General features: G+C 36.6%; 1 protein-coding gene across 1 annotated transcript in view; it reads right to left on the bottom strand.

Annotated features, from left to right (window-relative positions):
• Positions 1 to 2,620: 2,620 nt before the first annotated feature.
• LOC103499355 (conserved oligomeric Golgi complex subunit 3) overlaps positions 2,621 to 21,356 on the bottom strand; it is a 51,189-nt gene continuing 32,453 nt past the window's right edge. The window contains exons 17-25 of the mRNA XM_008462338.3: positions 16,629 to 16,745; positions 16,520 to 16,552; positions 16,241 to 16,327; positions 16,103 to 16,165; positions 7,307 to 7,423; positions 6,911 to 7,003; positions 5,049 to 5,174; positions 4,588 to 4,688; positions 2,621 to 2,974 (exon numbers count right to left, since the gene is read on the bottom strand). Coding sequence (XP_008460560.1) covers positions 2,854 to 2,974; positions 4,588 to 4,688; positions 5,049 to 5,174; positions 6,911 to 7,003; positions 7,307 to 7,423; positions 16,103 to 16,165; positions 16,241 to 16,327; positions 16,520 to 16,552; positions 16,629 to 16,745 — 858 coding nt within the window. The 3' untranslated portion in view covers positions 2,621 to 2,853. The remainder of the gene's footprint in view (positions 2,975 to 4,587; positions 4,689 to 5,048; positions 5,175 to 6,910; positions 7,004 to 7,306; positions 7,424 to 16,102; positions 16,166 to 16,240; positions 16,328 to 16,519; positions 16,553 to 16,628; positions 16,746 to 21,356) is intronic.

The raw sequence follows: 21,356 nt of genomic DNA, 5'->3' as shown, positions 1-21,356 counted from the left end.
GAAATCAATATAAATGTGAGGTTCAAATTTCACGGATTTAGTTTCTTCAAAAACTCTCGTTGAATAGTGGCGATCCTTCATATTGAGCCCTTATGCAACTTGTTATCATATCCTGCAGTTGGATGGACAAGCAAGCAACGAAGATGGATTGTTGCACCTAGATTTCCTTCACCATAGTTTTTGCATTGTCATTACCTTTGACAACAAGAGCTTAAAAAAGAAAACAATGCCTACAGTAGAAGGACTGATCAGTTAGTTATTTCTTTCATCGTCCCAAAAATGCCAATATTAGCACAGATGGTACGTAAATGTAACTCATTCTATCTCAGAATATCCATTCACTCGCAACTGATCGACTTCCATTTCAACTTTTCGTAAGTGAGCTTGGGCTTTTTCTAGCTGTTTAATGCCCCCCCCCCCCCCCCCCCACGAAGTTCTTATGAATTTTGAATTGTTTTAAGATCCTTTGTTTTCGATTATTTAATAAATCACTTAATGAAAGTAGATTGTCTTTCCATTCATTTCAAAACTTCGACAATCCCTTCTCGAACCAAACATGAATCTTTCAATTCACTTGGCTCTTACACTCAATTATTGCAATTATTTATGAGAAATTCCCACATATCTTTTTGAATGTAATGAACCCATCCTTTTTCTCTATTTATATTCCACAAAGAAAAATAAAAAAATATGGATCATTAATCCAAGACCCGAATATTCGGAGGACTCTTCTGACCAAACAAACAATTGTCAGCAAAGTTGTTTCTTTTTTTTTTTTTCTTTAAATCCAAAAAAAAAAATTCTTACTTTATACATAACATAGGTCATCGATTCAATAACTATCTTTGTAGCTCCAGAATGTTTCAGTTTATGCTCCTACCTATTATACGGATATACCAAGAAAGATGTACGGTCTAATGAAGCTACTACGAAATATTTGCTCATGGGAGGGGCAGGTTCTTCTATTCTGGTTCATGGTTTCTCTTGACTATATGGTTCATCTGGGGGAGAGATCGAGCTTCAAGAAATAGTAAATGGTTTTCTCAATACACAAATGTATAACTCCCTAGGAAGTTCAACTCTGAACTACGGGAATTGTTTGTTGCAATCTCTATCCTTATACTTGTCATAGGTATTGGTATTTATTCCAGATTTTGTTTTCTCACTATCAATTGGCAAGGTCAATACTATTTTATCTAATTATTTTGCTAGATAGTTTTCATAAAAAAATGAAACAACAATACTATAATAATATTTTTTAATCATTCATTGCACAATAATAAAAAAACAGTCTTCTTAAGTTAAATAAAAAAATGAATTGGACTTCCTCATACATTTGGCTTTGTCAGTAGTTTCTCCAATTTCATGATCTCGCTCACCCATCGCTTTCCTTAGGAGATTTATTTTCTTTTCCATCTCTACCTTGGTTCCCTTGGCTATTATATCTGCCATAAGAAACACTACTTCAAGGTGCTAATCTTTTCTTTGATAGATCACAAGCAAAAGTAGAATTTTCGAACAAAGGTTTTCTCTAATGATAGTCTTACCTATAGTAGATCTGAAGCAATAGTACTGTCGAATAAACCTTTTACAATTTATCTTCCAAAATTTTTATCCTTTTATAAATCAAAGCTATACTGTATTGTCTAAAATAATTTTAGAATATTGACTTAAAACAATAAATTAACAGCCAAATTTTCAAAAAAAAAAAAAAAAAGGGAGTAAATTAATTTTGTGAATTAAATTTAATTGAATATAATAATTTATGACAACATAAAACTATTAAAAATGACCACACGACTTGAACAAAAAAATCATTTACTTATGCCAAATATGATACAATTAACTTGCAAAAGAAAAAAGTTCAGTTCTTCAATATTCTCTTCTTCAATCTTCAATCTTATTTAGTTGAGGAGAACCGTGCCTTCCTCTTTTTTTTTTTTTTTTTTTTTTTTTTTTTTTTTTTTTATTATTATTATTATTATTATTATTGGAAACAGGAAAACCTTCTCACCTATTGCTTGTCACTGAAAACAGGAAAACTCTCACCTATTGCTTATTATTGAAAACACGATAACTTTCTCACCTATTGCCTTGAAAGACATTAGAAAAAGTTGATATCATTCATATGTACAACCAAGCACAATTATAATTAATTTCAATTTTCAAACATTGTAAAATTTTAGACATTTATAAAACCTTGAACACCCTACACACTTCAAGAAAAGCATGCACATTTGAGAGAAGTTCAAAGGATTAGATTCAAGTAGATAAGTAACTTGACCCGAAGCGTGGGAAACTGAACATAACTTTCTTTGGAAGCAAAGTTGGGCACAGTTTCAATTAATTTAAATAAATATGACGTGATTTCTTTTTTTTTTTTTTTTTTTTTTTTGTTCTTTCTACTTTTAATAGTAATTTTAACTAATTTAATTATTTATCATTAACTAACTTAATGATAAATAATTAAATGCCCTAAAGAAAGTAGAAAAAATGCATATCCAAACTTAAAAATGAAATAAGTAGAAACTAGACTCAAAACACAATGGTGACAATAGTAGTAGACTATTGGGTTAAGTACGGGCTAAGCTTATGAAAGAGTTCAATAATGAGCAAACTGTGAAGGGTAAATAATCAGTTATACTCGAGTAAACATTTGAAATTAAGTTATTTCTGAAAATAATGAGAAAATGGCATTTTGACTTTCCAAGCAATGTTTCAAAAAAGAAGGCAACAAGTGCATGAAGGCTAGACATTGAATTACAAACAAAAAACTACACATTCTTGCAAAGAATAAAACATTTGTGAAAATGGATGCTACTGTTGGAAATAGAATAAAACTAGGCCAGCAATCTACAGAAGATTATCAAGTTGAGTTTGCAAAATATGAATGGGAGTCATATTGATTGCTTCAGAAGAGTAATCTGCCTTTATCAGATTTTGAACTTGTAGATGAGCTTCCACAATGTTCACTCTGCAACAATCCCAAGAAACGTCTTATTAGCTGATTGCTTAGTAAGGAAAAGAGATCAAGGGATGGAACCAATTCAAGCACATCAAACACATAATTAATTTTAGATGTCCTAAAACTATTGTGACAGTAGTAAAAAACAAATCAAGAACAGGGCTGAGATATTGTTGATATAAAATATATGTTGAAACTGAATCGCCTATATGTAATTCTTACCTAACCCAAGAAAAATATCTCCGTCGGATAGAACAAGCTAGTAAATAATCACATGCTTGTATGGCATGGAACAAAAGGGGCACTAAACTACCAAGTCAGAGTTGAGTTTACTCTTTAACTTTGGTAGTAAATACTGTTTCTAATGTCAAAAAGAAAAAAAATAAAAATAAAAAAAAAGCTTGATAGTAAATGGTAGATTGTGCCGTTAAGCGAAGAACCTCTTACAACCTTTGCAATTCTTCAAGAAAATATGCTAAAAATATTTGATTGATCATCATATCCTGTAGTGTGAAACTTCAAGCTCAAAAACTTGACATTTTTATCTTAGGTGGTGTTCAAGACAGTCCGCCATCTAAACTCTAACCCAAACTTAAGATTGATTTTCAAGGGATTTGTAAGTTAAAGAGATGCTAGAAAGCCCTACAAGGCTCAAAGAACATTCTAAGGAGGAAGAACCTCCCAAAAGGTTGATGGAGGCCCCCCTAAAGTCGGTGGCACTCCCTATAAAAAGCCCAAGAGGGCTTTTGTACACCAACTGTTAACAGACTCGATAAAGCTCTTACATTCTCTCAAACTCACCTGTGCCTACTTTCTAACCTCTCAACGTGTTCCTTAGTGCCCTAGCAAGGCCAACCCTTTCTCTACGGCTTACTTGGAGTGTCTTTTACAGCAAGATTGCCCCAAGAGCCGCATGTCTGGTCGGCTAAAACAACCACCACGTGACATAAAGGTTGTAATTTCAGTATCCAATAACTGCCATTGGGAGTGCAAAATAACATATTTTTGGCGACTCTCTCTTGAAGAAGAGGTTAGATTTCTTAAATGTAAAAACCCATTTTACAATATGGAAAGGAAATAAAATTCAAGCAAATATGATACAATCAATACAAAAGCTTTTATAGACCACTAGCTTAAATTGGATAGCTTTCAATTCTTCTTTTTGTACTAGTTACCTGCTAAGTGTTTGCATTGTCCACATTTTTATATATTGTTTGACCTTTGTTTTTGTCATCTATCATGTATTTTGAGCATCAATCTCATTTCATTATTTCAATAGAAGGCTAGCTTCAGTTTCAAAAGGGAAAAAGGGATAGCTTGTACCAAAAAGAGAAAAGAGAAAAGAAAAAGAAAAAGAAAAAGAAAAAGAAAAAACCAAATGAATAACCGGTTCGGTCTAACTAAGCTCTTCCCAGATGGTCAAATTTTAAAAAAGTAAGTAATCTACGATTACGTTGATCCAATATTCTAAAGGGTCGTTATCAGGTTTCATCCCTGGTTTCCAATTCAAACAAGCATGCAAACTATATGGCATTCAAACCATATGTGATATTTCTAATCAAGCCTGTCCGCTCCATGGCCAGAGCATCATAATTTCCTCTTCACAACTTATATCAACTTACTTTATAGGATTGAAGAGGATCATCCTTGTGGTAGAGTTTTGCAGATAGAGTTTCATTTTTTCCATAACCATAGGCAACTGTTGCTGGATAGCAGTATTAACCTGTTTGAGAAGAAAAAATTCGATCAGAGAGGCTATATGACAATAAATATTTCTACGAATCATTCAAATCCTTCATAGCTACAGAGCACTATCAATTAAACGTCACAACAATGTGGTACTGGGACAGAAAAAAATAGATAAAAACCCATTATGCAATCTTTACAAACACATTAGTAATTGTTCATAGAGATTTGCATTCTGGCAGCACCTTAGAGACTCCACATAAAATTTAACAGATTAATTCAAACATACCTTTTGAACTCACTGGACTAATTCTGACCTATTGTATACAACTCTTCTAAAAGATTCTTCCTTTAATACTACTGAGTTTTCCACATTCTTTTACGTTATACAACATACCTTTTGAACTAATTCAGCCACCTTATCTGGAGTGGCAAAAGCCTGATCCCTTAGTGGTTTCTCCATCGCGGGTTCTAACTTTTGGTTCTGATTGCCTGACGATAATGCCACTTTGACAGCAGACACCTAAAAAGAACAAACTAACAAAATTAAAATTCATAAATGTAACTTTAGGATCCCATTGGTAAGTAAAACATAAAGAAGTAAATAAACTGGACCTTTTCTTTTATTGTTCCTTTGTAATTTGATTGCACCAATTTTTTAGCTTTTTCTTCTTCATATCAAATGAAGATCTCTCATAAAAAAGTTACATCACCCAAATGCAAAAGCTTAAGTTTCTTTAAACAAAAAAGAAATAAACTTATTGGAGAGTTTTTGACCAATAGAATTGGATTTTCAAGAAGCCAAACCTCTTGGAAGTTAGATGAGAGTTGAACAACACAATTCTTTATTACTTGAACAACAATTAACACGACAAAATAATCTCCACCCCCTTCTATTAGAAACAAAAACAAGAGGGAGAGGGAGATGGAAAAAAAAGGTTAAAAATGAGAAGAAAAAGGGACAAACTTGTCAAACCCATGCCAAAAGAGTCATCTTGAGAAGTAATTGGTAAAATGAAAAATTTACAAAAAATAAAAAACTTGCAACGATGGAACAGAAAAAATACAACCAAGAACCAAAAGTACAATAGACTCTCAAAGTCTTTTTTAACCCAAACACAGTAAAGACAACCAAACTCGTTCAAAGGAGAAGACCTTTTCTGTAAACAAATGGAAAAAACGGTGACTTCTCCACGAAATGCTCCAAAGAAAATTTTCAACGAACATTTTCTTTTGGGTTTATGCCACATAGGCTTTGTTCATGATAATCTGGAAGATTTCTCATGATCTCACATGTTTTGCTTGTCTGAAGTTGAAGCATCTCAAAAGCCTCATCTATTGCACTCTTTACCATCCTTTTGCAAGCTCCTTTATTCACCTCTTTACCAAACCTTCTAAATAGGCTTTTGTAAGGCATCTCGTTGACAATATATTGATAGAATGAAAACAGTAACAGCCCTAGGGAAAACAAAATTCCCCAGCCTTAAGGTGTTAGTGCTCTCCCTTGGGATCATTTTCATATTTTTAATGAAATGACCTCGTTTCCGTTAAAAAAAAAAAAAAAAAATTCTTAAGTTAAAAGCCCAAAACTGAAAATACATTCCCTCTCCTTATTTATAGAATCTCTTTCCATACAAACTCCGTACAAACTCTCCCTCACTACATGGCTCCCACTGAGATAATTCCCAACCTCATTCACCTATCACAAAAGTAAAAAACTTGCCTCCCCTTCTTTACCATCTTCACCCTCCTGTGATATTGATGCATCATAGGTGGCCTAACAGATTTCTGAAAATTAGTTACCAGGTGTCTAGCCTCCAACTGTTTTGTTAAAATGATCCTTACTACCAAATGGAAGATTCAAATAGTTAGGCAGAAGAAATCCTTTAGGATTTAGATGGAAAATTAACTAGCACGAGATGATTGCCAGACATCTTTTGGTCTTCCAATAACAAAAGAATTGTTCACATCTTTCTCCTTAGAACTAATTCAACATCTTTTCTTTTCTAAAAAGAAACTCTGGATAGGTAGGGAAAATCGCCCCTTTATTTAAACATTTTTCATTTAGTACAAGTACAACTATTTATTACCCCATTATTATTCACGCCTAAAGGAAAAAAAGAAAGAAAAAAGAAGCCGTCTATAATAGCCCAAATCAATATCAAACAGACGTGGTCAACTAACTTAAAGCTTAAGAAGCATCCCCTGTTAGAATCCATAACCAAATCCAGAGTTTCAGCATTTGGAAAAATGACAAACCTTGGTAACGAATGAAAGCATGGGATCCACAACCAGCTTAGTGACAGACATAATAAACTCTTCACAGGTTGCTTTCAAGTTTTTCTCCAGATCCTGCACAGTAAATAAATAGAAAAAAAGTTCATTGCATGGAACATAAAATGTAGCTAAAATGTGCTATTATTTAATCATCATAACATAACCATGGCTTAAACATTATCAATGCACTGTTCAAGAAAATTAAATCTACCCTGCCCTTTTTCTCAATGGAATGTACATGGTAATAACTACAAGATCGCTATTAAGAAAGAACATTGCTAGCAAATTGAATGTTAGTGAGAAAAGTATATTTTGTTAAGCTCCAAATGTGAGATTTGATGGCTCAAAACAATTCCCATTTGGAAAGAAATAAATTACCTTCTTGGCATCAATTTGACTCTCCAAAACTCGTGGAGATAACGTCCTTGCCAATGAGGTTGATTTAGTCCAGTCAAACAGAGAGGCTTGACCTCTAAGAATCCTTCTAAGATGCTCCTGGAAAACTTATAGTTAATTAATGTTGTATCCAATCAACAGATGACAACTTAAGTCAGCTACAAAATTATACCTCAAAAGAAAATTAAGACACCAATATGACTAAACAGAATATTCATGCAATCAATAGAATAGCTAACTGCAGAGGTCTTGTGAATAATGTCTTTATCCTCAAGGTTGCTTTTTGTGATCATGGCCTATCTCATCTGCAGTTTACTGGTTTCTCCAACACACTCAAGGATTATTGTTTTCGGTTGCTCCCTGGTCTTTTGTTTGGTATTGGCTTTAAAGTTCTTATAATCTTTAGCACTGGGATATTTGTTCAGTTTGTTTTTGGTTTGTTAGGTTAAAGTTTTTTTTTGGTTTGTTAGGTTAAAATTTTTGCTGATTTGGAGATTTCCACATTATATTCCAACTTACAACCTAAACATGGGAAATTGCTAAAGGATCCTAAAGGATGTGGGAGGTTAGTTGGAAAACTAAATTATCATGCAGTAACTCGACCAGACAGAGCATATTAAATGAATATCATGGGATAGAATCTATCTTGTCTCATAGTTGAACATTGAGCAAATTTGAAGCTTACCCCAGGCCACTCTTCAGTATATCATGTGTCCTCTAGTTTTGGTTTCCTTTATGGAGCTAGTTCGCTAGGTTTTAAGTGTTTGCTTTTTGAAGTCTTCCCCTCTCTGTGTCTCAATAGTATTTCTCTTATTGTGTTTTTCTCAGTCTCTATTCGCTTCAAGGTTAATGTATTTTTTTAGCACTAGTCACTTTTCATTTTATTAATGAAAAATTAATGTTTCTTTTTCAATAAAAAGAAAGAATACATGAGCATACAAAAAAATCAGCCTACAAAGGAGTCTAGCTAAAAGAAGGGGCTCCACCTATACAAACTAGAACATATAGAATAGTTAAAAGAGGCCTTCAATTCTTTCCTACCCTCTAAACACAATTATTCTGCTCCTGCAACATAGCACACCCCAGCAAGCCATAAAAACAGACTTTTTCACTAAACATCGTCATATCATAAATCTCCTAGGCCATGTAAGCGGAAAACCAAAAGTCGGAAAGAAATTGCTCCACAAGACTCTCACAATCTTCCTCCACCTTTCGACAAAGAACACAACAAAACATACCAACTAATGAGGGTATCTACTTCACAAGGCAATCCAAATTGTTAAGGGATTGTTTGGTAGAGAATTTTTTTGAAAAAGAAATATGCCTCTTTATTAATGATTAAAATGAGACTAATGCTAAAAGTACAAGAGAATTATACAATAAGCCAAGAACTAATAGGCCAAAGGTTCCGGAGGCACACCTAGAGTATTTATTTTATTTAAGAAAACCCTTTTCTTTCTAAGAGAAATAAGAGAACAACACCTTTATACTTGTGTATTTACTTGAAGTGGCTCGTGCCCTTATGTTTTCTATGCATGTACCAAAATATTTGTGGGGTGATGCAGTCCTTACCACTACGTACCTCATAAATCGAATGCCAACTAAGGTTTTGAATATTAGAACTCCTCTAAATCACTTCAAAGAGTTCTTTCCTACCGTTAGGCTGTTTTCTAGCTTACCAATAAAAGTATTTGGGTGTACTGTTTATGTTCATACTCCTAACCCTACACTAACTAAACTTCATCCTCGAGTCGTTAAATGCATTTATACTAGAAGAGACTTGCCTGAAAGTAATTCAAAGCAAACAATTGATTTATCACAAAACCAATTTAATTCTCCGATGAACGATTCTGTAGATCCAAGTAACATACATTCTCCTTCCCATAATTCTCCCTGTACTTCCTCTCATACTTTCCTAGTTCTCTATAGAATTCCTTACCTGAAGCCTCTGATCTTGACATTCCAATTGCCCATAGGAAAGGCGCCCATCAATGTACCAAATATCCCATTGCAAACTATTTTATTATCATAGATTGTCTGACAATCATAAAGCCTTCACATCCAAAATAACCTACCTGTTTGTTCCAAGGAATATATAGGAGGCCCTCAACAATTCGAATTGGAAATTGGCAGTAATGGAAGAGATGAATTTGTTGAAACAAAATTGCAGAAAACAGCTGGATGCAAGTGGGTGTTCATTGTAAAATGCAAAGCTGATGGTAGTATTGAAAAGTACAAGGTCATATTGGTTGATAAGTGATTTACTCAAACATATTTTGAATATCAAGAAACATTAGTTCCATCAGAATTTTGCCAATTGTTGCAGTTAATTTTGATTGACCTCTTTATCAACTGGATGTTAACAATCTTGAATAAGAGGTATTTAAAAACTTGCCACCTAGATTTGAGGTAGATCTCGAGATTAACAAAGTGTACAAGTTAAAGAAACCATTACAGGGCCTTAAACAGTCTCCTAGAGCTTTGTTTGAGCATTTTGAAAAAGCAGTCAAGAGCTATGTATTTATTCAAAGTCAAGCCGCTCATGCTATGTTTTATACTTCCATTTCTGATGAAAATCCGAATCTCTTGGAGGTGTGTAGCTCCAAAGTTTAGGCATCCCATTGCTCTAATAGGTCAGTAATTGTTGCCTCTCCTTCTAAGCTTTTCAATTAATACTAACTTCACGAACCAGATTGGGCAAATTGGTAGGGTTTTTGAAGCAAGATAATGCACTTTGATAAGTGAGAGATTTCATGTTTGGCTTTTTCCTATGTATTTCTACCTTTTCTTCCTCCTTTCAAAATTTGAAGTGGAGCGGCACGGCACAGGATTGATGATATGAAAAATTTCAAGACTGGGGCGTAGGATTGTACTTTTAATCAAGTTTGAAGCAGCACGGCTGGTTGTCTTTCCTTGGTGTTTTCCTTCCCATTCATTTCTTTTAAGCAACTTGTGATCAAGAATTCAAATGTTTTGGGGCTCCTTATTGGAAGTTTTTTCATTTTTCTTTGTTTTTAGCTCTTTTTGTTTTGTTCGGGTTTTAGAGGGTCATGTGCTGCTCATTGTAATTTCTTTATGTTCTCTCTTGTCTCGAATTATGTTGTATTTGTTCTTTTAGTCTATTTTGCTTTTGGTATATGATAGACCACCGATTATAATACAATATAGCAAACGGAAGAAAATTGAAGTGGGACGTGTGCAGAAGGACGACAGTGGCAAAAGTGGAAACCACCTTGGTGGGGACTATGGGTGTTCACGGTTTGGTCCAGTTCGGTTTGAAGCTGAAACCACACCGAACCGAAAAATGCAAAAAAAAATCTCATCCGAAATCGCACCGAACCGCTCACTTGTATCAAACCGAATCGAAACCGAACCAAACCGAGTGCCACCGGGATGAAAGCTTCTACTTTTTGTTTATTTATTTGATTATTTATATATATAAACTTTTTAAATAAAGCAGTTCAGTTTTGATTCGATTGCGGTTCGCTTCGGTTTTCAACCGTTTTTTGAACACCCTTAGTGGGGACCACAGTTAGTTACGTGAGGAACGTGAAAAGGAAAGGAAGAAGGGAAGAGAGGAGGAGGTTATTTTGTTCTGGTATGGAGGGCTGCTAGTGTCCTGGAGAGCAGGGAAGGCAGAGTGTTCAGTTATCTTTGTGGCTTAGCAGTTTTTTTTTCTGTCTTGCTGAATTTCTGCTCTTGTTTTTGTGGATTGTACTTGGTTTGTAATTTTCTGTGTTAAGACTGTGTTTGGTATTTTCCTTGTAATCGTTTGGGTGTTTAATGAATATACAAGAACACAATTCCTAGTGTTCTACCATTTTGGTATCAGAGCATTCCTACTTGGGAAGATATCTGCCATGGCACAAAAGCGAATTGAGGAAAAGTTGGAAATGGTTGATCAGGAGATATCCGACATTCAAGCAGAGTTACACGAGTTACCAACGATTAAGGAAGACATATCATCCTTATCTAAAAGTATTGAACGACTAGGCATGCAGGCTGAGAAGCAACAACAGCAACAACAATTTTTATTGAAATATATATTGAAGGCATGATTAAAGGGAACCCCACGATGGAAGAGGTACAAGAAGGATCGTCAAGTAAGATTGAATGCATGATTGACACAAGCGATTCGCTTGTGATGGGAGGAAAACCTGAAGACAAACACACTAAATCTGACGGGGATGATTCTGCAAGTGATTGAAGCAAATTCAAAAAGATTGAAATGTCAGTTTTCGTAGGAACTAATCCTGATTCATGGTTATTTCGAGCCGAATGAAAAACTTCCAATAAGCAGTCCCAAAACATACTGAATCGGAGAAGATGACCGAGGCGATAATCAGTTTTGACGGAGAAGCTTGGATTGGTACCAGTCTCATGAGGATTGTGAACCATTTGCAAATTGGGAGGATTTGAAGAAGAGGCTTCTCATTTGATTTCGATCAGGGTGAGAGGGTTCAATTTTGGTGAGATTTCTAGCAATAAAGCAAGAGACCACAGTGGAAAAGTACCAGAATTTGTTCGATAAATTGGTGGCGCCACTGCCCTTTCTATAGAATGCAGTGTTGGAGGAGATGTTTATGAACGAGTCGAAACCATGGATCAAAGCTGAAATGGAATGTTGGGCTTGCCCAGATGATGAAGTTGACCTAAAAGATTGAGAATTGGGAAGTGATATGAAGCGAATCGGGCTTCAAGCGAGTAGGGAAGATAAGGCCTAAGCTTCTACTTCTATTAAAATACAATTGCTTAAGGGGTGTGACGGCGGAAACTAATCGGCGGAAAGGTACATCAAGACGGTTATCTGATGCCGAGTTTCAAGCCCAACGAGAGAAGGGACCTTGTTTCGTTGTGGGGAAAAATATTATGCAGGACATAATGTAAGGTAAAGGAACAAAAAGAACTCAGAGTATTGGTAGTTTGAGCGAATGGGGAAGAACTGGAAGTAGTTGAAGAAGACGACTATATAGAGGAAACAGAGATAAAAGCCATCAAAGTTGGAAAGCATGATGAACCAGTGATAGAGTTGTCATTGAACTCGGTGGTCGGCTTAAGTAATCCAAGAATGATAAAAAATGAAGGAGCAATATGAGAAAAGATAGTGGTGGTGTTGATAGATTGCGGTGCGACACAACTTTTTTGAGAAATTAATGGCTCAGTTGAACTTGCCGGTGGAAGAAACATCTCATTACGAAGTCATCCAGGGTTCTAGTACAATTGTGAAAGGCAAGGGGATTTGCAGCAAAGTTTAGTTGACAACTTTCTACCCTTAGAATTGGGAGGGGTAGAGGTTATACTCGAAATTCTTTGATTACACACATTGGGGGTGACCGAAGTAGATTGGTGAAATCTCAGCTTAACATTTATCCAAAATGAATAGAAGATTGTTATAAGGAGGGTGAAATGACGTTTGCAAAGTTGTATGGAGTTGATGAGTTCCCTACAACTAAAGAAGGTATCACCGTGTCTCAGAGAAAATACACACTTGATTTGCTAACCGAGACAGGTATGTTGGGATGTCGTCCTACTGACACTCCTATTGAATTCAACTGTAAACTAGGAAACTCTGATGATCAAGTTCTAGTTGATAAAGAACAATATTAGTGCCTTGTAGGTAAACTAATTTACTTATCCTATACTCGTCCTGATATTTCGTTTGCTGCGAGTGTTGTCAGTCATTTTATGCAGGCTCCCTATGAGAAACATATGGAAGCGGTTAATAGAATTCTGAGATACTTGAAAAATACACTTGGTATCAGGCTGATGTTTAGAAAAACAAATAGAAAGACCATTGAGGCATAGACTGACTCGGATTGGGCAGGAACTGTTGTTGACAGAAAGTCTACCTCCGATTATTGTACCTTTGTTTAGGGCAATCTGGTAACTTGGAAGAGTAAGAAGCAAAGTGTTGTGGCCAAGAGCAGCGCTGAGGCCGAATACAGAACTATGAGTTTGGGAATATGTGAGGAAATTTGACTCCAGAAAGTCTTGTCAGATCTTCATCAGGAATGTGAAACACCCTTGAAGTTTCTTTTGATAACAAAGTCGCTATTAGTATTGCTAACAACCCAGTTCAACATGATAGAACTAAACATGTTGAGATTGATCGGCATTTCATCAAAGAAAGACTTGACAGTGGAAGCATATGCATTCCATACATTCCTTCGAGCCAACAGATTGCTGATGTTCTTACCAAGGGACTTCTCATACCACACTTCGACTTTTGTGTTAGCAAGTTGGGACTCATTGATATTTACGTCTCAACTTGAGGGGGAGTATTAGAATTAGTAGGGCTTTGCCCTTAGAGTATTTTTTGAAAGAATAATATGGAAGATTTTATTTCCTAAATCTTTTCCTTTCTTACTCCTATTGTATTCTATTTATTCTCTCCCTTTGTACCTATTGTATTCATTCATAAGAAAAATAATAAAAACTAAAGTATCGTGGTTTTTCTCTTGATTCTCGGGTTTTCAAATAAGCCTCATGTTGTGTTAATTGCTGTCAATAGTCTTGCTGATTTATGTTCTTGTTTTTGTGGATTGTACTTGGTTTGTAATTTTCTATGTTAAGACTGAGTTTGATCTGTGTTAAGACTGTGGTTGCTATTTTCCACGTAACCATTTGCGTGTTTAATGAATATACAAGAACACAATTCCTAGTGTTTATCGGTATACCTTTCTTGTACTTTGAGCATTAGTTTCTTTTATCAACATTAGCAAAGAGGTCCGTTTCTGTTTCAAAAAAAAAAAAAAAGACTAAAGACTTTAGCTCCCATGTACGATGCAGTTTCATTGCCCACAGAAATTTCCTCCGGAAAAGCTCCTTCATCCATTTCATTTTCTTCTTCTTCCCTCTCTTCCTTGGCCAGATCTGGGACAAGAGCCAAGTCTAAAAGATGCCAAAAATAAAAGAAATTCTCCGACCTCATTAAACCGTTCCCCAAGCAATTTGTTAGAAGAAAGAGGTTGAAGGAGGCCCCTAAGAAGAGATTTACATAGGAAAATTTGATCTCAGATTAGAATCCTAATTTTTCAGAGACAAAATGTGCCTAAACTCACGCCTCTTCTCTTTCGAACAGGTAAGATCCTCATAGCATTATCTATCCAGAACTTAAATACTCTGTTTATTCTTTACCTAATTCAAAGGTAAATCTTGAGAGGTTCTCCTAGCCTTCATAAAAAAAGAAGCATGTATTAGATTTTGACTCTCCATTTTCTGTGGGCTGTGAGGAATCTGATCATTTGATAACATCAGATGAGAAAGAGGATCAAGCATTGAAGGACCCTTTAGAATCTGATCTAAATTCTCTGTTACAAACTGAAGAGGATTTAATTTTTCAGAAGCAGGCCTATGTAATTCCCTCACAAGTTTAGCATTGTGATATTCCAGCTTATTTGAAGTTTTTGTTGAGGAATGTGGTTTAGTTTTAGTTTGAGACCTGAAAGAAGCCATGTTTCTGGTTCTTCAGCAATTAACTTCGAAAATTGTATAGGAATTGGATGATTCTCAGGGCGGTGGGAGGCATGTTGAAGCAAGATAACTGTCTTTGAAAAAATGAGAGTTTTCTTGTTTGGCCTCTTTCCCTCTTTCTTTTTTTCAGAATTATGTTCGACCAATTGGAGCTTTGATGGGATTTCTCAGCAATACACGTGCAGTTTTTATTGGAAAGTTGCTGTATTCAGGTCCTATTTTTCTTAGAACCAATGATGTCATAGCTTTGCTATCGAAGTTTGAGATAAAAGAATTCAGCAAGTCTTCAGGGGCACAGGAATGTATATTATTAAATCAAACTTGAAGCAACATGGCTGGTTGCCTTTTGATGTAAATGCTTCAAGATTGTTAATGAGTAATTCTTTTATCGATATTTAATAAGGGATGGCAAGAAGCATATTTATACATTGTAGGGCTGAAAATAACAAACTGCTAACTAAAATAACAACCCAACTGTTAACTGACAATCTGGACAGCCACTAACTAACAGCCACATAATTAAAATAAGCAGTAAAAAAACAGAGACTTAAAGGGTTTATTCCTACACATTACTCCTGTACACCTTTTCTTGGTGTTTCCTCTCCATTCATTTCGAAGCAATCAGTGTGCAAGATCCCAGCTGATTTTGGCCTCTTTGTTGAAAGATTATTCAAGTTTTGCTTTGTATTTAGATTTTCTTGTATTTAGATTTTCTTGTTTGCTCAGGTTCTATAGGGTCTTAACCAGCTCGTTATATTTTAAGGTACATCTATTCTTTTAGTCCTTATTGCTATATTTATCTTGTACTTAGTCTCTTTTATTAATATCAGTAATGATGTTCATTTTCATTTCAAAAAGAAAAATCCTAGTGGGTCGTCATTCAAGCCTCAATCAAATTTGATCAAAGCAAAGCCAAGCTTGGTGAAATTTGGTTTGAAAGAAACCAAAGGGTCTTACACCACAAATCCTTTTCGTGACTAAACTGTTTTGAAATTGCAAGGGTTGATGCTTCCTTGGTGCTCTCTCCAAGCTCTATAATAATTACAGTGCAAGATATACGTTTGAATTGAGTATTTTTATTTTCTTTGATTAGTTTTTATTCACATTTTTTGATGCCTATTTCATAGTTTTTATTCACATTTTTTGATGCCTATTTCATATTTCTAGTATTACTATTCTTGTTTCTATTCCAATGTAATTCAGGCATTAGACACTCTCCATTATATCAATGAAAAGTTTTGTTTCCTTTAAAAAAAGAAAAAAAAAAAACAAAAAAAGTGAAAAGTTTGACTCAGAATTACCAACCAAGACATGAGAGAAATCGAGTTCCTTGTGAGTTGCCGAAAATTCTACATCAAAACTCGCAATCTGAAAAGCAAAATAAAAAAGTGAAAAATCACATGTCATGTAGAAGAAGAGAGTAGGACTATAACTAGATGGTACCTGCTCCCTTAGAATGAGGAAGTGCTTTATCAAAAAAAGTTGCCCATCCATAGGCGACGATCTTTTTGCAATAAGTTTACTTGCTTTCTGGAGTAGATAACAGGAAGCACATCATGAAAAAAGCATAAAATTCGCTGGAGAACTTGGGGGAAACCGAAGAGTAGAAATCATGAACAACATCAGTGAAATCAGGTCATAACAAAAAAGGATCAAATCTCTTCTATTATAAGATACAAATATCTAATTTGAACTTCGAAAAACATTAATTGGCTGTCTTACTTGAATAGATGTAGAACAAACTTCTACAGCTTCCTGGAAAATATCAGAAAAAAGGGTAAATCAAAACTGCGAGAAAACCATAGGAAATTAGGAGCGATTACACGAGTACCTGGGCTAAACCAGTGAATACAACTGGTTCTAGACAACGATACAACTTTGAAAGGTATGATAAAGTTTTATCTAGAGGTGGATACCAAGCCTTGGGTGCACCTTGACTCATGCCAACCTACAATAGGATAAATCCCAGTTTTTTATATTATCGATATAATATTTGGGGTGGGGAGGGAGGGAGGGGGGATATGTCGGGATGCATATATAAAAATTAAACGATACTTTTGATTGAAAAGTGGCCAATTTAAGGAGTCCATAAAATCTCCTTTTAGCCACAGCAAGCTTTTTTCAGTATCAAACAATTTCATCAATTAAATGAAATGATACGATAGTAGATTTCATCCAAACAGAACACAGAATATTTCTCAGACCAGAAAGGATATAATTTAATTAGTTGGGTGGAGCTAAATTTGACACTAATAAACAGCCATAAAAACAGATGAATCAGGGACTTCTTGCGGTGAAAGTTCCTGTCTTAGACATTCCCAGAGTTCCATTAATTCTAAGCTAGGAAGCACGGACACCGACATGCTACACAGGACAGCGATACGGCCCATTTCTACAAAAGTGCGACAGGACGCGTTAGAGACACACTATACTTGTAGCTAAATTACTCATATATGTAATTTATTATTATATTTTAGAACATAACAATACTTCTTTATTTTTTTTGAAACGGAGACAAGCCTATTTATGTATTATTAATTAATAAATGAGACTTAAGCTCAAAGTATAAGACAATTCAGTTAACAACTACAACAAATGCTAAAATTAGGCAAACAAAAGAGATGACGAGCTAATAAGCAAATTCCAACAGAAAATTTTAAGCTAAATAGAACCAAATCGAAGAAATCTGAAACAAAGCATAATGAAATATCTCTCTCATAAGGAACCTATTCAAATCTAAACACTTGCAAGAAGATGCAACCGACCGACAGGCTCATAGCTATCATGCCATAGTAGTCCAAAAACAAGAAGAGGCTTGAAAAAGCCTTTCAAAATATCAGCATCAGCAAAGAGGCTTTACTTGCCCCCCACATGAAGAGAAAACCCGGAAAGACAAAAGATGGACAAAAATGTTGACGAATACATTTAGCAGCACAAATTTAGCTTTCTAATGGTTTAGCTTCCACTACCCAACCAGTGGAACTACATACCATTCACTTGACTGACACATGACCTTTCTACCAGATCTCCAAAAGCCGGAACCCCTGGTTTTTGGTATGCAAATGGGGCAGAAGAAGACTTATACGTTTCAATACCAGCCACATTCCTAAAGAAGGAATAAAAGGTAAGTCCTCTCTCCTCCTCCCTCACTACACAGCTTCCACCCGACTTTGGCATCCTCTAATTCCAGCAAGATTTGATTTACTGCATATGGCTTGAAAGAGGATATTTCCATATTGAGGACGTGGATTTCAGAAAAAATTCTAGAAGTGTCTAACCTTCAACGTGAATGGTTCGTGGAAGCCATTACAAACCTAGTGAATGAACCAGAATGGAATTTCTTTTTGAAAAACAGAAATGAAGGATGTGAATCAACAAGGCTAACTAAATTTCGAACTCCTTCAAGGTGGTTCATGAGGTGTGTAGCACGAAAGGGATATAGTGACTTCTCCTTTATTCACATCTTTTCAGGTGATTCTAAGAAGCGATGGTCTTCATTTATTTATATGATCAAGGACTTTTTGTTAGTGGCATTCCTCCCTACAACATGACTCGCTGAAGACAGAATCATGGCCTCCTCCAGCAAACTACCTGAGTTTAAACTATGCAGATAAAGTAAAGGGTGTCGTGAGCAATTCTCAATCAAGCATAGAGGAAAAAATCAAATTTTGGGTGGAAGGCATTGGGTCTGAAGATCAGACAATTGCATTAAGGAAGACTTTTCTAACCTCGGGATATTATCACGTTTATTTGTCTTCAATGAATGAAAGAACATAAAAGCCAATCTTGAAAGACTTGTTCAAAAACATCAACATCAACATTAACCCATTATATGCTGATAAAGTCGTTATCAAAGTAACAAAAAGAAAGGTTGAAGATGTAATTATCACACCAGGAAAGTGGTTTAACTACCGAAGATTTCACCTATTATTAAAAAGTGGGATGTTGATAAGCATTGCAGAGTGTCACAATCGTAACCTTTCAAACATGATCGTGCACTTGTTCTGCTCGGTCAACAAGTCAGCCGTTCAACATTCGAAATCCGCGGACAAACTCGCGATATGGTGTAACCTTCCTCCACGTTCTTGGGAAAATGTTTTTATAAAACGGGAGAGAGAAAATAAATTGTTGGAAACATCATAAAGAAAACTATTGAAGATTATTAATTGCAAGGAAAATAGCTTAGATTGCAAAGAGTGCAACAAGGCTTGGACTACTCAGATACCCCTATAATACATATTGAGATTTTTGACCTAGGCTTGCATATGAAAAAGCCGAAATGTCACACACTGTGGCTCGGCGACACGAAAACGAAAGAAATAGACTCAACTACTTTTAAGACATAAAGATAAGCGATTTAGGGGTATTCGGGCATACGGCCATAGGTAAATAACACCTTGGACAAGTATGCCCGTGACATTCTCCCTCACCTAAACGGTTGACGTCCCCGTCAACTGGCGAAGCTGGAGCTCTTCGATCTTCTGCTTTCACGCTTCAAGATCTTCGACACCATTTCTGCTTATTACCTCCACGAGGGGGTTCTTCCACTTCACTAGGAATTTATGTATCTCCCTCGTGGGACTTTTACCTGTCCTTACTCTGTCAGCAAGGACTTCCTTGACTTCTCTATCTTCTTCCTGTTCCGGGTTGACAAATAATCGTACGGCGTTGTTGCACCGTTGATCGACGGCTTGGTCATCCACTCGAACTCAAGGGGGCATCGCTTTTGATCCACCCTCTCCTCCATTGGACTTGAGGCTTCTTCTAGGCACATTCGAGCGATGTCAGTCATTTGCTCCCATTCTTTTTCAACTCTGCGAACTTGAGGGTTGTTCCCTACATAAGGGCCATCAGGGACCCGCGGCAATACAGAATGCCTACTACCTTTAATCTCAAACTGACTTCTCTTAATCAGCGAATCTGTCTGAGTACTGTGACCAAATTGGGCTACATTCAGCAGTTGAACCCAATTCTTTTGTCTGCCATCAACAAAATGATGCAGATGTTCTTCGAGCATACAGTTGAATTGCTCGACCTCAACTTTGGGAGGCTTGGTCGCATCGGCGACCCCAGGACTTGGCCCCTCAATCGTGGCTTGCTTCAAACCGTTGAAGGCAACCTGACATTCGAGGTTCCCTCCCCACTGAATGTCTTCTTCTTTCAACAACTCAGTCAGCGACTTTGCTCTTTATAAGAATCCCTCCATGAACTGCCCGTTACTATTAGCCAGCCCAAGGCATGAGCATAACTCTATAACTGATTTTGGTATTCTCTCGTCACACGCTGCGGCAATCTTCCTCTTCCCTCCCTCAAACTGGTGAAAGTCCACCACATGATCCAGCACGTTTATCTGTCTCTGCACAGAACAACACTTTCCTCCCTTGGCCTCGGTAAGACTAAATGGCGTCACGGGGAACTCATATGCTCTAAGTCCAATGACACAAGTTGTCTCGAGTCCCTCTGCCTTCGTTGCTCTAACTCGACAATACCTCGATCGGATGTCTGACTTCGGGAAATACTTCACCCTACGTGAGCGGTTAAATAGGTTGGGCAGTAGGGGAAATGGATACTTACGGCTAGCTGTGAGCTTATTCAGGGTATTGCGCTTTATACGCCGTTGTGAATTTCTGTCCTTCTTCAGGGAAAGGACCGAGGCTCCATACGGAGCTTGTACAAGTCTACTAAATCCTGTACTCGACAACTTCTTCAACTGTTTTCGAAGTTTAGCTACCTCTGGTGGCGTCGTGTGATGATCATTCTTCGCATGCGCTTTCACCTCTAGCGGCGATTCTATCCCATGGTCGGTCATCCTTCGCATCGACAAGGACTTGGGCTAACTTTTTGGCATCCCACCATGGTACTTCTCAAGGACACACAGAGTGTCTTTGGGGACTATTTCCCCCAGTTTTCCCAACGCCGCAAGCAGGATCGCCGCGAATTGTGGTTCCTCTTGGGCGGGACTCCTCTAGTTGCATGGCTGATATCATTTTAAACCTGTTAGGCTGACGAATATCTGCTTGCACTACTGTGGGAAAAGATCCAGTAATCACTAGACATTTGGTTAAGGGCATTGGTATGACTTGATGTTCAAGGAGGAACTCCATTCCTAGCACTACATCGAAGCCGTCCATCTTTACAACCACAAAGTCTACAGGACCTTTCCACCCTCCCAACTTTATCGTCGTTCGTTTCACTAGTCTGACGATGGGTAGGACAACGGAATTCACGGCCTTCATTCTTCCTAAATTCTTCTCCCAACGGAACCTCAGACGTCTAGCTTCTACCTCTGTTATGAAGTTGTGAGTTGCACCGGAATTAATCATAGTGCTATTAGTTTGTTTTTGGTTGATCCAGGTGTCAACATACAATAATCCTCTTTCCACTGATATGCTTCTTTCTTCTGTTTTTTTCTGGAGAGACGACAGATACTTTAAGGCCCCTATTCTAGGCTTCTCGCCCTCTTCTATCCAGTTGGCTTCGCCTTCGACTTGATTCAACTTATCATCTGAATCTGGGATTAATGAGGCCTGAAAAGCATGAAAGTCGACTTCATTCGGAC

The sequence above is a fragment of the Cucumis melo genome, chromosome 10, assembly GCF_025177605.1.
Source record: "Cucumis melo cultivar AY chromosome 10, USDA_Cmelo_AY_1.0, whole genome shotgun sequence".
Classification (NCBI taxonomy): Eukaryota; Viridiplantae; Streptophyta; class Magnoliopsida; order Cucurbitales; family Cucurbitaceae; genus Cucumis; species Cucumis melo.
The sequence above is the reverse complement of the archived record's forward strand: the minus strand, read 5'-3'. Positions and strand labels throughout refer to the sequence as shown.